Below are 12,170 nucleotides of genomic sequence, written 5' to 3'. Positions count from 1 at the left end.
TGTGGACTGTTTGAACTGTTCCTTGCATGACAGCCAAGAAGATGCGGTGGTGCACAGTGTCAGATCCTGAACAGAGGAAGTGTGCAGAACTCGCTAAAGCTCTGGTGGCGGTGCTGCCTCCAGCTGCTGTGACAGCTTTTGCCCGACTCTCATGCATACGAGCGTCCAGCACAACTGACTGTATTGATAGGATCAGGGTGAGCCATCCTTCACATACATACACACATAATAAAATAAATAAATAATAAAATTTTTAAAAAGTTTTTTTAATAGCACAGTAGTATAGCATAAAATAATTACATAACAATACTTTAAATTTAATTTAGTTTTGTGAGGTGCAGCTACAAGATTTGGTTACCCTTTAATGATAAATACTAAACTTTGCTGGGTAGATGTAATTTCTTTTTAAAGGAGAAGAGAAATTTTGGGCTGGAAGAAATTTTATATTTGTCTTTATCACAACACAGTTTGGGACTTTTCTTTATTTCTTTAATATCTTTTCAATCAATATCACAGTATTAAACTTTGTAAATTGAAGCTGCAGCCCCACAAAGTCTGGAAAAGTGAAGAGGTTTGATTACCTCTCAGGAGGGTTTGTATAATAAATGGACTGAAGGTATATGAACCCTGAGGGCACACTGCTATATCAACATCTGCTTCCGGTTGTGAAGTTGAGACCCGCTCTTTGCATTCTGTGTTTCAGGGAAACCGTGCTGATATAGTGACATTAGATGCAGGAGAAGTTTATTCTGCTGTGAAGCAGTTCGGCCTCGTTGCCATCGCCAAGGAGATATACAGTGACGGTAGGTTTACTTCACATTTCTGAGATGCTTCAACATGTCTCTTCATGATGATGTTCTGAGCCAGTCTGTGATTGTCCATCTGTGTCTGCACTGCAGGAGGCTGTATTCTATCTGTGGCTGTGGTGAGGAACAGCAACTTGGACATACGATCCTTGCAGGGTACCAGGAGTTGTCACAGTGGGGTTCGATGGACAGCTGGATGGAGTCTTCCTCTCGGCTTCCTCCTGTCCAGAAACTACCTGAGCTGGTCAAAGGAGCAGCCGCTCAGTCAGGGTAATGAGGTTATTATTAGCAGCAACCAGTGAATGCAGCACAGTGTGGAAGTGTCCTCTTTCTATTTTCTCTTTTCTGGTCCTCTGGTTATTCAGTCCCCTCTCTTGTTTTCCTCCTCTCGAGCAGACGTCAGTACCTTTTTCAGTGCCAGCTGTATTCCTGGAGCTGCAGCCATGGCAGCTCCTCTGTGTGCTCTGTGCCAAGGCCAAAAGTCTTACATTCGCCAGAAGAATTACCACTGTGAAACATCCCACAGTGAGCCCTTCTACAACAGCCAGGGAGCCCTCAGGTCAGGCTTAACTAAAGATCAACAAGGACGCATGTTAACTATGTTTCAAACATAAGAAATAACAGTAAAAACATTAGTGAATTTCTCAAATTACCTGTTTTTCTCTGTTACAGATGTCTCAGGAGCAGAGCAGGGGATGTTGCATTTGTGGACCATTTAGCCCTTAAAAGTATTGAAGGTAAACAATATCTTGTAATAGAGCTTCAGTTGTATCTTACTATTCATTTATTCTGTTACAGTTTAAAAACTGCACTGTCCTTGTGGTCTAGGGGATTAAGACACTGACCATGTCATTATATCACCAGTCAGAGCAAATCCTCCCCCATGTCCCCTTCTCCTATTTCCTGTCAGCTCTGTACTGTTCATCTATTCACTTTAGGCAAAAATACCCCCAAAAAATACTTCCTTCTGGAGGGTACTTATGTAGTTTTCTAAAAATGTTTTTTTGTACACCTTAATTTATTCAGGTTAGTTTCACTGAGAGGGAACCTAGCCTTTACAGGAATGCCCTGATCACACAGTTACACACATTCACACCTGGAAGCTGCCCAGTACAACCACAGTCTGACCTGTTAGCCACTGAGCAGCTCCACTGGAGCAGTTTGGGTTAAGGGCCTTGCTTAAGGGCACCACAGTGGTGTTGCCCAGCTAATCTGAAAAAAAAAAGATTATATTTTGCTGATAAATAAATCAATAAACAACGAGTGACCCATGAGCACTGAGTACTCATGTAATAATGTAGTCATAACTACAGAGTATTCATGGATTGGAACATTTTAATGGGGGTCGCAGCTAGTGTGATCCCATTGCTAGATGGTCTTTAATATTCAATAATAAACTACCAGCTAAGCTGATTACATAGTTTACCACCAACCTGAGTCAGTTGTAACACCTGAACACCAGCTGCTGTTTGCACTGAGCTTAAAGTAATGGATATATGATTGCAATGTCCAGCATCTGCCAAACCAGCTCTAAACCTGCTGGAAATCACCTGCTTTTTCACCCTCCTTCCATCTTCTGTCCTTTCATCCCTCAGAGAGTGAGAGTGATGAGTTCAGGTTACTGTGTACCGATGGTACACAGGCTCCTCTCAGCCACTACAGAAACTGTAACCTGGGACGGGGTCCAGGAGGGGGCATGGTCACCAGATTCAACTTTCGCAAGGTTGCTCGCAAATTTTTAATGACTGTGCAGGTAAGTTTTTTTTGTTCATTCCTTTGCTTTTCCCCCAAATATCACACATTGTCTTTATGTACTCCATGTCTGTTGGTGTCATTTTATTCTCATAAAAAATGTCTTCTTCAGATGCTGTTTGGCCAACGAGGAAGAGAGAGGCAGCGCTTCCAACTCTTCAACTCATCGATTTTTGGGGAAAGCGATCTTCTCTTCAAAGATGTGACGGATAAATTAGCTGTTCTCCCAGATGACATGGACGTCAGTCAGGTGCTGGGGCTGGATTATGTGGCTCTCCTCAAAGGTCTTGGACACGAAGGTACTTACTTTCCACTGATGTGTGGTTGTTAATTTCTATATTGAAAACAGACTGGCTGTGATTGTGTAACGTCACTGAACCTGTATGTGTGCAGGAAGCTCACTGGAGGACAGTGTTGTGCGATGGTGCTGCATCAGCCACGCAGAGCAGAAGAAATGTGAACAGTGGGCTCTCAGTATTAAGTCAGACCCGCTGGTGTGTGTTAGAGCAGTCTCAATGCGGAACTGTATTGAGAAAATCAAGGTAGCTCATATAAATTGCAGAATATCAGGATTTTTATGACACTGTAAAGTACTGTCATAAAAGCTCCAATGACCTGTACCTTGACCACAGAGGGACGAGGTCGACGCTGTCTCACTGGATGCAACTCACTCGTTCATCGCTGGGAAATGCGGTCTTGTCCCTGTAGTAACTGAATATTATGGTAAGAATCCTTGTATTTTGTTTTTCTAAGGTCTCTCATCATAATACATAGATTTTTTCTGTTTTTATATCAGTGGAAATTGAATATCTTTGGGCTATCTTCTATCTTTTGGACTATTACTTGGACAAAACAGGCAATTTGAAGGCATTTTGGAAAGACAAGGTAGAAATAATATAGACATTATGGCTGCAACTAATCATTTAAATTTTCAATTCATTTACAGATGATTTTCTCACTTTAGTGACTAGTCGTATTGTCTATGTTGTGTCAGAAAATAGCAAAAATGTCCATCTTAGTTCCACAGAGTCCAAGGTGATGTCCTCATATTGCTTATTTTATCCAATATCCAATATAATATATAACCAATTATCTAAAACCCAAATATATTTAATTTACACTTATGTAAAACAGAGAAAAGCAGAGAATCCACATATTTGAGAAGCTGAAACCTGTAAATGTTTGGTATTTTTGCTTGAAAAATGACTAAAATGATTAATTAATTATCCAAATTGTTGCTGATTAATTTACTAGAAACCTCAACTGTCCAAGCATTTTTAATCATTGTGGAACAAAGGATAACGATAAGAATAGCAATAACAAAAATAATTAAGTACAGAGAAATTTAAAGAAAGAAGAAATTATGAAATATAAGTATAAATGAATTACATGTACTAGAATAATCCTAAAGATGGTTTAATTGAATTTCTGGCTTTCTGACTTTTTGCCACTTTTTACTGCTTTTCTGTCTGCAGCACTGAAAATCTAAAACATTTGACTGTAACATTTTCTAAAGGCAGCGCGTCCAAATAACAGGCCTACAAGAGTTTAGAGTTTTTCATTATTTACTGATATTTTACAAACAAAATGGTTAGTTGAAAAAGTAATCATTAGATTAGCTGCAGTCTATTTAATCATTTTATTTGTATCTATTTCTATTGTCTTCTCTTGGACTCTCTCAGGAGGAAAATGTGTGCTTGCTGAAGGATCAACTCACTTAGAGACAGATGGTAAGATGAAAACAAAAACCAGCTAAACGCCTGATTTGAAAGCTTATGTGATTGTTGTCCTTATGTGGAAACCCCTGCTGTTTGCCTCCTCAGTGTTGCCCTCAGTGGTGGGTGTAGCAGTTGCAAAGCGCTCCAGCAGAAACATATTCATCGGGAACCTTGGAGGCCGCCGCTCCTGTCAGAGTCACATGTACAGCCCCGGAGGCTGGCTGCTGCCGTACAGACACACATTGAGCCTTGAGCAAAACAGCAGCTCTCCTTGCGATCCAAACCAAGGTGCTGTTTCCAGTCATTCATATGGAGTCCTGCTTTATTGAACATGTTCAATATTCACCTTTTATTTATCTTTTATTAAATGCCGGTCCTCTTGTTGGCCGCTTGTCTTCTTGGCATTTTGCACTAACCCTCACGTGTAACTGCAGTCTGTCACTTTGTGTTTTCTTAGTGTACAACAAGGTGTTTTGGAAAGGCTGTCTTCCTGGCTCTCAGGGGAATTTGTGTAAAGTGTGTATGGGAGGAACCGGGGAGGCTGCAACCAAACGCTGTGCTGACAACCACAATGAGCGTTACTATGGCAATATGGGGGCTTTAAGGTATGATCAGCAGCTTACCTGAGCCAGAGTTTTCTGCTGAAATTTTGAAAATATATATTTTCTCCACTACCTGTAGTGGTATTCAGCCATTAAGATAGAATAGCTTTTATATGTCCCTGTTTTAAGATATTTGTCCAATACAGGTGATGTAAATGGAATTAAGTCTATGGTGCTCACAAATTGAAAAATTAGATTTAAACCCAAATGAGTTATTTCTGGCCACTTGAAGGTGGCTGTAGATTCAACACTGACACATTATCACCTGTTAAGTTCATATGTTGAACTTTTTAGCACCAAGTTGCTTATATACACATACAGCAGTGCTTTCATTTGCAGTCGTGTTAGTTTCTGCTGGACAAGCGTAAGTCCAATATTCGCTTTCTTTTCTCCAATAACTCTTGAGGAAAATATCTGTCTCTTAAGATGTTAAAGACTCCACTGTGTTCACCAGCTAGCTGCTAATTTTGTCTGTCTGCCATTAATTGCTGAGCAGGTAGTGTACACTTGGTTTATCATAGCTTTTTCACTGAAAACAGCTGAGTGCTGTGACTGAAAACAGGAACTAGCAAGAGGGAACTAAAACAGTAAAGTTGCTGGCTGGAAAACAACAAAGAAAAATGACCTGAAAGATTTTAAAAAGTGCTGAGGCGAGCTGCAGACTCGTGGGTTTATCAAAAGAGCGACCCCACCTTTCACATAGATACATTTGAGTAATTGTTAACATAAATATACTGATTATAGTCTATTTAGAAAATTCCACAGCAACGCTTCTTTGTAGAATCACAGTCCCCATTAGACTGGATAATGCACAGAACGCACTGTCGCCACCTCCATTGTATTAGAATAGAGGCTGAAATTTTAGAGACAGATATCTCAAACAAAACCAAAACTTTGTACGTCTTGATGCTGCTAGGGCTAAGTGAGAAAATATGATTTTTATATAATTCAGTTGAACTGACCCTTTACTCCTTGTCATTTATAGGTGTCTGGTTGGAGATCCCAGTGGAAAAAGCTATGGCGATGTTGCCTTCCTTGAGCAACACAGCCTTCAGGCCAACATCCTCAGTGAGATATTCAAGAGAACCTTTTTACATAAACACACACACCAATGCTGACATATATTGTGTGTTTATTACGTCACCTTATGTTTTTGTCATGTTGTGCTTCAGGTTTGGGCTCCACTGGTTGGTCAGAGGGGTGGACGTCATCAGACTTTGAGCTGCTGTGTGGTGATGGTCGCCGAGCCCCGTTGTCAGAGTGGGAGAGCTGTAACCTCGGAGTCATCCCACCCAACACCATCATGACACGGCCAGTGCTCACGGCACGAGTGTACGACTTCCTCATGAAGTCGCAGGTCAGCATATGTAATCACATTTACATAATAAATTGTAATATTTTAAATACACACTTGACATCATCAAGAATACTGTATGTTTCAGGGTTTCTCACTCTATGGGTCAACAGCATCTTTTTTTGTTTCTTCTGATGAATGTTGACATAAATCAGGACAGACACTTATTACAATTACAAATTACAATTTTTAAACACTTTTTTTTTTTATCATAAAGGAAACTTTGGCAGCCAACCCAAACGCAGAGTTCAAGCTCTTTGAGTCACAGCAATATGGAGAAAGTGATCTGCTGTTTAAAGATGCAACACAGTGTTTCGTCCACACAAGCCATAAGGACCACCGTTCCATCCTCGGAGAGGAGTTTTACACTCATGCAGAAACCGTCTTCAACTGCACGCACTCTGGTACAACTACAAACAAATACACTGGCCGATTGTCATGCATGTCATAACTTAACAAACTCTAATGTTAACGTGTACCTTACTTTTCCTTACTGCAGATATCTTGGAGTTTTGCAGCCAGGATGTGTGCAGCATATTCTAAGAGAGAAGGAAACAACCTTTCATGTGCTTCTCAATGGTTAAAACCATCGTCTGTATCATCATGTTCAGAAAAAAACTCTGCTGGATGACTGCTTATGCACATCAGGGGTTGGGGTTTCATGCAAATTGAAGTGGAGGACCTTTCAGCAACTGCAAAAAAATTTTGTCAGTCATTACCTTTGCTTTCACTTTTGCAACTTTCAGATGCCATCATAAATGAGTGATGTGTTATGCATAATCTTTGTGTCTTTCAATTACACAAAATGCTTTGCTGTAGCAAATGTTTTCAAGCCTGAAAACAAATTCCTGACATTATCTCAGCAACGTCTCACACTAAGAATCTGTGGTGACACCCAGCGCTGCACTAATTGTCTTACCGCACAAAAATTACTACACTTGTAAAAATATGGATGTAAAATCATTGTGTGTAGAATATGGAAATATATCCATGTGTAAGTTTATCTAGGTTTCACTTAAATTCTGTTTACATTGGCCAATCAAAAACGTCAAAATGAACGTGAGAATACAAATTGTAAGGGATACAGTACATTTAAAGAAGTCATCAGACCTTCCCTTTTTTCATATTTTGTTATGTTGCAGCCTTATGCTAAAACAAAAAAAATCCCTCATCAATCTACACTCAATACCAAACAATGACAAAGAATTTTAGACGTTTTTGCAAATTTAGTAAAAAGGAAAAGCTGAAATATCTCGTTGACATTAGTAATCAGAATCTTTGCTATGACACTTGAAATTTAGCTTGGGTGCCTCTCATTTCTCTTGATCATCTTTGAGATGTTTCCGCACCTTGATTGGAGGTGTACCTAATAAACTGCCAATAGAGTGTATTTATTATTTTAATGTTATTCTATTTATCTGTTTACTGTTTAGGAATCGCTTATATAAATAATCGAGAGACATTTTGGGCTACAATTTGTCATATACACGTATATGTCACGTACAAAGTACATTTTGGCAAATAAAGCTGAACAACATTGCGATCTTGACCTAAAATCATTTGACTACAACTCCCAGACTTCAGCGCGACTGTGTTTGGTGTTTCATAAAATCGGATATTTCCTGTGCTGTAAGAGTCAGTCCGACAAAGGTTCCTACATTATATCATCTTGCTGTTGTTTTGTCATGTTATTTAACTAACTCTTAGTGGCTGGTGACACTTTGTTGTGCTAGAAACAACAACAACGTTTAACTGTAGTTACCGCTGTAACTCACAAACAAGGTACAGTAGCTAACTAACGTCCTTTAACAAAGTTAGCTAGCTGACATTGTAGCTATCGTTAGCAAGCAGTAAGTCACCGGCTTAAACGGGCACATGTGTAAAACACAGTAAGGACAGTTTCTGCGTGTCTTACTATGTTTTCATATATTCAAGCTTTATTGACATTAAATCTCATAAGAACATTAATTGGGTTAGGTCATGTTAAGCAGGTGTGATGGCATGTGATCTTACAACTCCTTAGCTACCTACAGCGAGTCTTCAGGGTTTGAAAAGTGTTAAAGGTCTTGCATTTAATTTGGTGACCCCTGCAGAAACCCTTTATCTAACAGTTTGCATTCGCCCTCAGAGAGTTATCGACCGCCCTTCGGTGGAGGAAGGTGGAGTAATTGCAGTAATGAAATGAGTGATTTGGTTTATAACCAATAGCACTGTATTTGTCCTGATATAGATGAGACTGCCCTGGTGGACCCTCACATTACACTCTGCACCAGTAAGAAGGACATCCTCAGTTCCTGCTGGTATGTCAAACTTTGTCCCCGCCTGCAGCACCACTGATGCCCAGTCCGTGGACCAGCTGCAGGACTTTGTGTCCCGAGCCAGACGTCTGTTTGTCATCAGTGGAGCTGGTCTCTCCACAGAGTCAGGCATCCCTGATTATCGCTCAGAGGGTGTTGGACTGTATGCCCGCACTGATAGACGACCCATGCAGCATGCAGAGTTTGTCCGCAGCGCAAAGTCCCGTCAGCGCTACTGGGCCAGAAACTTTGTCGGGTGGCCACAGTTCTCCTCACATCAGCCAAACTCTGCACACAAGGCCCTGCAACAGTGGGAGGAGAGTGGAAAGCTGCACTGGCTGGTCACACAAAATGTGGATGCACTTCACTCAAAGGCAGGACAGAAAAGATTGACTGAGCTCCATGGCTGTGCCCACAGGTGAGAAAACATCACCTGACACTTTAATAGTGGGCCCTCACTGATATTGGTGAAGTTCAGATCCTTTGCTTGAATAACAGCAGCAATGAAGGGTTAGTTCACCCCAAATGACAATTAACATATTTTCTCTCTTAGTGGTATTTAGCCACGCTGATAGTTTTGATATTATTGGACAGATTTTAAGGTATCAGACTCTAAAATATATGCTGAATGGACTTTTGTTTGGGATGGTCACATAATGTAAAACTAGATTTAAAAAGTTAAGATCAATATTTAAAAGAAAAACTCTGGGTAATCCACAGACTGTCACTGTTTTTTACTGAGACCACTTCTTCAGCAGAAACTAGTTTGATAGAAAACTCTTGACAGAAAGGTCTGTGGATTATCCACAGTAACTGAGACATTGCTTCGAGACAGGACACATTGCACTCAAAGCTTTAAAAAAGTAAATATTTATTGCTTTGAGTACCACAAATTAAATTCTTGTCACCTCCATTATAGTGGGTTGGCTGCAGAAATATCAGAGGCCGATATCTCAAAACCTGAGCAAATAAAACCAAAACTGTCCCGCATCACAAAGATTGATTATTTTGTTTTGTGGTTGCACTGACAGTATAAGTCACCACCCACGTGCTGACATGTGATGATAAAATATGGGTGTTCTCAGGGTGATGTGCCTAGGATGTGGTGCCATTTCAGCAAGGGAGGAGCTCCAGAGACGATTCATATCATTAAACCCAGACTGGAGAGCTCAGGCAGGTGCTGTGGCGCCAGACGGTGATGTCTTCTTGGAGGACGAGCAGGTCCTGCATTTCAGAGTTCCCTCCTGTGACGACTGTGGAGGAATACTGAAGCCCGAGGTCACATTTTTTGGAGACTCTGTGATAAAAGGGACAGTACAGTTTGTGCACGACAGACTGGCAGAGTCGGATGCGGTGCTAGTCGTGGGGTCCTCGTTACAGGTAGGTTTTGGAGCACCTTGGTCACAATGACACTAGGTTACAACACTGTTATTTCTCAAGTTTTGCATTTAATTTTCTACCTCTGTTATTTCGCAAGGTATATTCCGGATACAGGTTCTTACTGGCAGCAAGTGACAGGAAAATGCCAGTCGCTATCCTGAACATCGGGCCCACGAGAGCCGACCACCTGGCTGGGCTGAAAGTGAGCGGTCGCTGTGGTGAAGTGCTGTCAGTCATTCAGCCCCTCTGACTGCCATGGACATCAAGTTTCAATATTCTGCATTCAGCTGATAACAAGGCTTTGCAAACTACCTCAGTTTTAACAAGGTAACAACATAATCACCTTCAGGATGATATTCTCAGCATTCTCAGAGCCACAATCATATACACATCTCTGACAGGAGTACTTGCTGCCATGATCGGTATAGGGCAAAGGATGACATGTCTGCACTCACATATTGTTGCAGAACAACTGAATGTTAATAATATAAATGTCCTTCAGTGAAGAATGTGTGCCTGTCTCAGAAATCCAACTTCTCTTGACACAACAAACTGGCTCTGTTCACTCACAGTACACTGATGCTGCTTTTATGTGAAGAAATTCTACTGGCAAATAAGCTTAAACTGACCCGTTTTTATTAAGTTAAACTACGAGAAGTTTGTGGAAGTGCAAGTTGCTATTTCACAAAGGCATAAAATTATGTAGCAGGTTACGGTACAATAGACGAGTATCAAATAAATTGGAAACTAATTCAAGACATTGTACAAAATATACTGTAATCAGAGGGTTTCAAAAGGGTTTAATTTGTGTTATCCAGGAATTGAATATGATCATGTTTTTATATAATGTGATGCTGCGATTGATCAGCATACATTTTAAATGCATAAAATAACATAGTGAAGAGAATGGACCTTTCAGTCAGGTTTTTAAACGTTAGACTACAAACAGTGTCCGTTCAACAAACTGTCAAGCAGTAGATCTCGTTCTACCTAAAACTGAAGCAAACATTTATATCTGATATGTCGTAACAGAAACCTGTTGTCTGTTTTAAATAAATTATTTTAAAGCAGTACAGCACTTTACATGTCAGGACATCATCTGTGTTATTTGCCACACAGTTTTGCAGTTGCAGGCTGAATCAAATTAACTACATCTTGCAGCTTTTATGTCCTGAAACATCATAATTTGTCAGTATGAAATAAAAAATCACTGGTGGTCATTTTAGCTAATCATCGGATTTCTTTTTTAAATTAAAATGTCCCCTGACATCAACAGGTTAGACAAGAGATGAGAGAGACGAGAGGTGACAGGGAGTGAGGAGGAATGACATGCAGTGGTGGAAAGTAACTAAGTACATTTACTCAGGTACTGTACTTAAGTACAATCTTGAGGTAATTGTACTTTACTTGAGTATTTCCATTTCCTACTACTTTATACTATACTACATTTAGTCGACAGCCTTAGTTGCTAGTTTTAAAAAATACATATATGTGTGTGTGTATATACAGTGGCTCCACCTAGACCAGTTGAACCTGTGGGTGCATCAGTACCAACAATGTAACAGGCTCTTTTACTGCAGATTGCTAATTATACTTTTGTACTTTCAGTTAAGTTGGATTTTGATTACAGGACTTTTTCTTGTAATGTACACTGGTAATGTAATCTTTACATTGTCATATTGGTACTTTTATTTAAGTAATTGATCTGATTACTTCTTCCACCACTGATCACATGCAACAAAGGTCACCAGCCAGAATCGAACCGGGGGGACTTCACCAATCGCAGTGAGGTGTGTTATGCATCGTAACCAACAGGTTTAACTGGCTGCTATGACAAAAGTGTGTTATTGCTACTTGTCATGGGCCTTTTACTGTATAGTGTTGGTTAAAAGAACCTTACATCTGCTCTATATGCACTACAAATATTATGTGGCAATACAAGACTACAGGACACTTAAACCACATTAAATTTAACTGATTTGTTGATGAAACACAGTAAAACAAAATTATTTTTTTCAATTCTTTCTGGCTGGATTCCATGTAGCATTATTTTAAATAAGCTTTTTTGTATTTAACTGTTCAGTGACTTTGGTCATGTTTTCCTCAGTGGAGTGCTTGAAGGACATTATTCTACATACCTGTACATAAACAAATACCTCTATATTATCACTTTGAGGAATGATGAGTTTATTTGTCCTTGAGGGTTTTTGAAATGTTTTCAGTTAAATCTGTTATAATTCAGGTTGTGTGTGTGTACTGTG

General features: G+C 39.9%; 2 protein-coding genes across 2 annotated transcripts; both read left to right on the top strand.

Moving 5' to 3' along the window:
- Window positions 1-26: 26 nt before the first annotated feature.
- Window positions 27-7,555, top strand: LOC111222825 (saxiphilin-like). The gene is made up of 16 exons (XM_022746680.1): window positions 27-197; window positions 704-803; window positions 900-1,076; window positions 1,203-1,365; window positions 1,479-1,543; window positions 2,402-2,559; window positions 2,671-2,857; window positions 2,952-3,100; window positions 3,191-3,281; window positions 4,241-4,288; window positions 4,382-4,564; window positions 4,734-4,881; window positions 5,864-5,946; window positions 6,051-6,235; window positions 6,450-6,636; window positions 6,732-7,555. Exons 1-16 carry the CDS (start codon window positions 27-29, stop codon window positions 6,773-6,775), a joined length of 2,139 nt encoding a protein of 712 aa, XP_022602401.1. The 3' UTR covers window positions 6,776-7,555.
- Window positions 7,556-7,877: 322 nt separating this feature from the next.
- On the top strand, window positions 7,878-12,134 carry sirt4 (sirtuin 4). The gene is made up of 4 exons (XM_022746656.1): window positions 7,878-8,014; window positions 8,463-8,947; window positions 9,615-9,909; window positions 10,007-12,134. The coding sequence occupies exons 2-4, from the start codon at window positions 8,463-8,465 to the stop codon at window positions 10,157-10,159; spliced, it is 933 nt and encodes a 310-aa protein (XP_022602377.1). The 5' UTR covers window positions 7,878-8,014; the 3' UTR covers window positions 10,160-12,134.
- Window positions 12,135-12,170: the final 36 nt, after the last annotated feature.

Source organism: Seriola dumerili, unplaced genomic scaffold (assembly GCF_002260705.1).
Source record: "Seriola dumerili isolate Sdu_G_001 unplaced genomic scaffold, Sdu_1.0 BDQW01000109.1, whole genome shotgun sequence".
Lineage (NCBI taxonomy): Eukaryota > Metazoa > Chordata > Actinopteri > Carangiformes > Carangidae > Seriola > Seriola dumerili.
This window is presented reverse-complemented; position numbering and strand designations above follow the sequence as displayed.

What these genes read in the sequence shown, in the direction of transcription:
- LOC111222825 (XM_022746680.1), top strand. Translation starts at nt 27, where the DNA reads ATGACAGCCAAGAAGATGCGGTGGTGCACAGTGTCAGATCCTGAACAG. An exon ending in TCCTTGCGATCCAAACCAAG is followed by an intron (nt 4,565 to 4,733) that starts GTGCTGTTTCCA and finishes GTGTTTTCTTAG; the next exon opens with TGTACAACAAGGTGTTTTGG. An exon ending in GGCAATATGGGGGCTTTAAG is followed by an intron (nt 4,882 to 5,863) that starts GTATGATCAGCA and finishes TGTCATTTATAG; the next exon opens with GTGTCTGGTTGGAGATCCCA.
- sirt4 (XM_022746656.1), top strand. Translation starts at nt 8,463, where the DNA reads ATGAGACTGCCCTGGTGGACCCTCACATTACACTCTGCACCAGTAAGA. An exon ending in CTCCATGGCTGTGCCCACAG is followed by an intron (nt 8,948 to 9,614) that starts GTGAGAAAACAT and finishes GGGTGTTCTCAG; the next exon opens with GGTGATGTGCCTAGGATGTG. An exon ending in TCGTGGGGTCCTCGTTACAG is followed by an intron (nt 9,910 to 10,006) that starts GTAGGTTTTGGA and finishes TTATTTCGCAAG; the next exon opens with GTATATTCCGGATACAGGTT.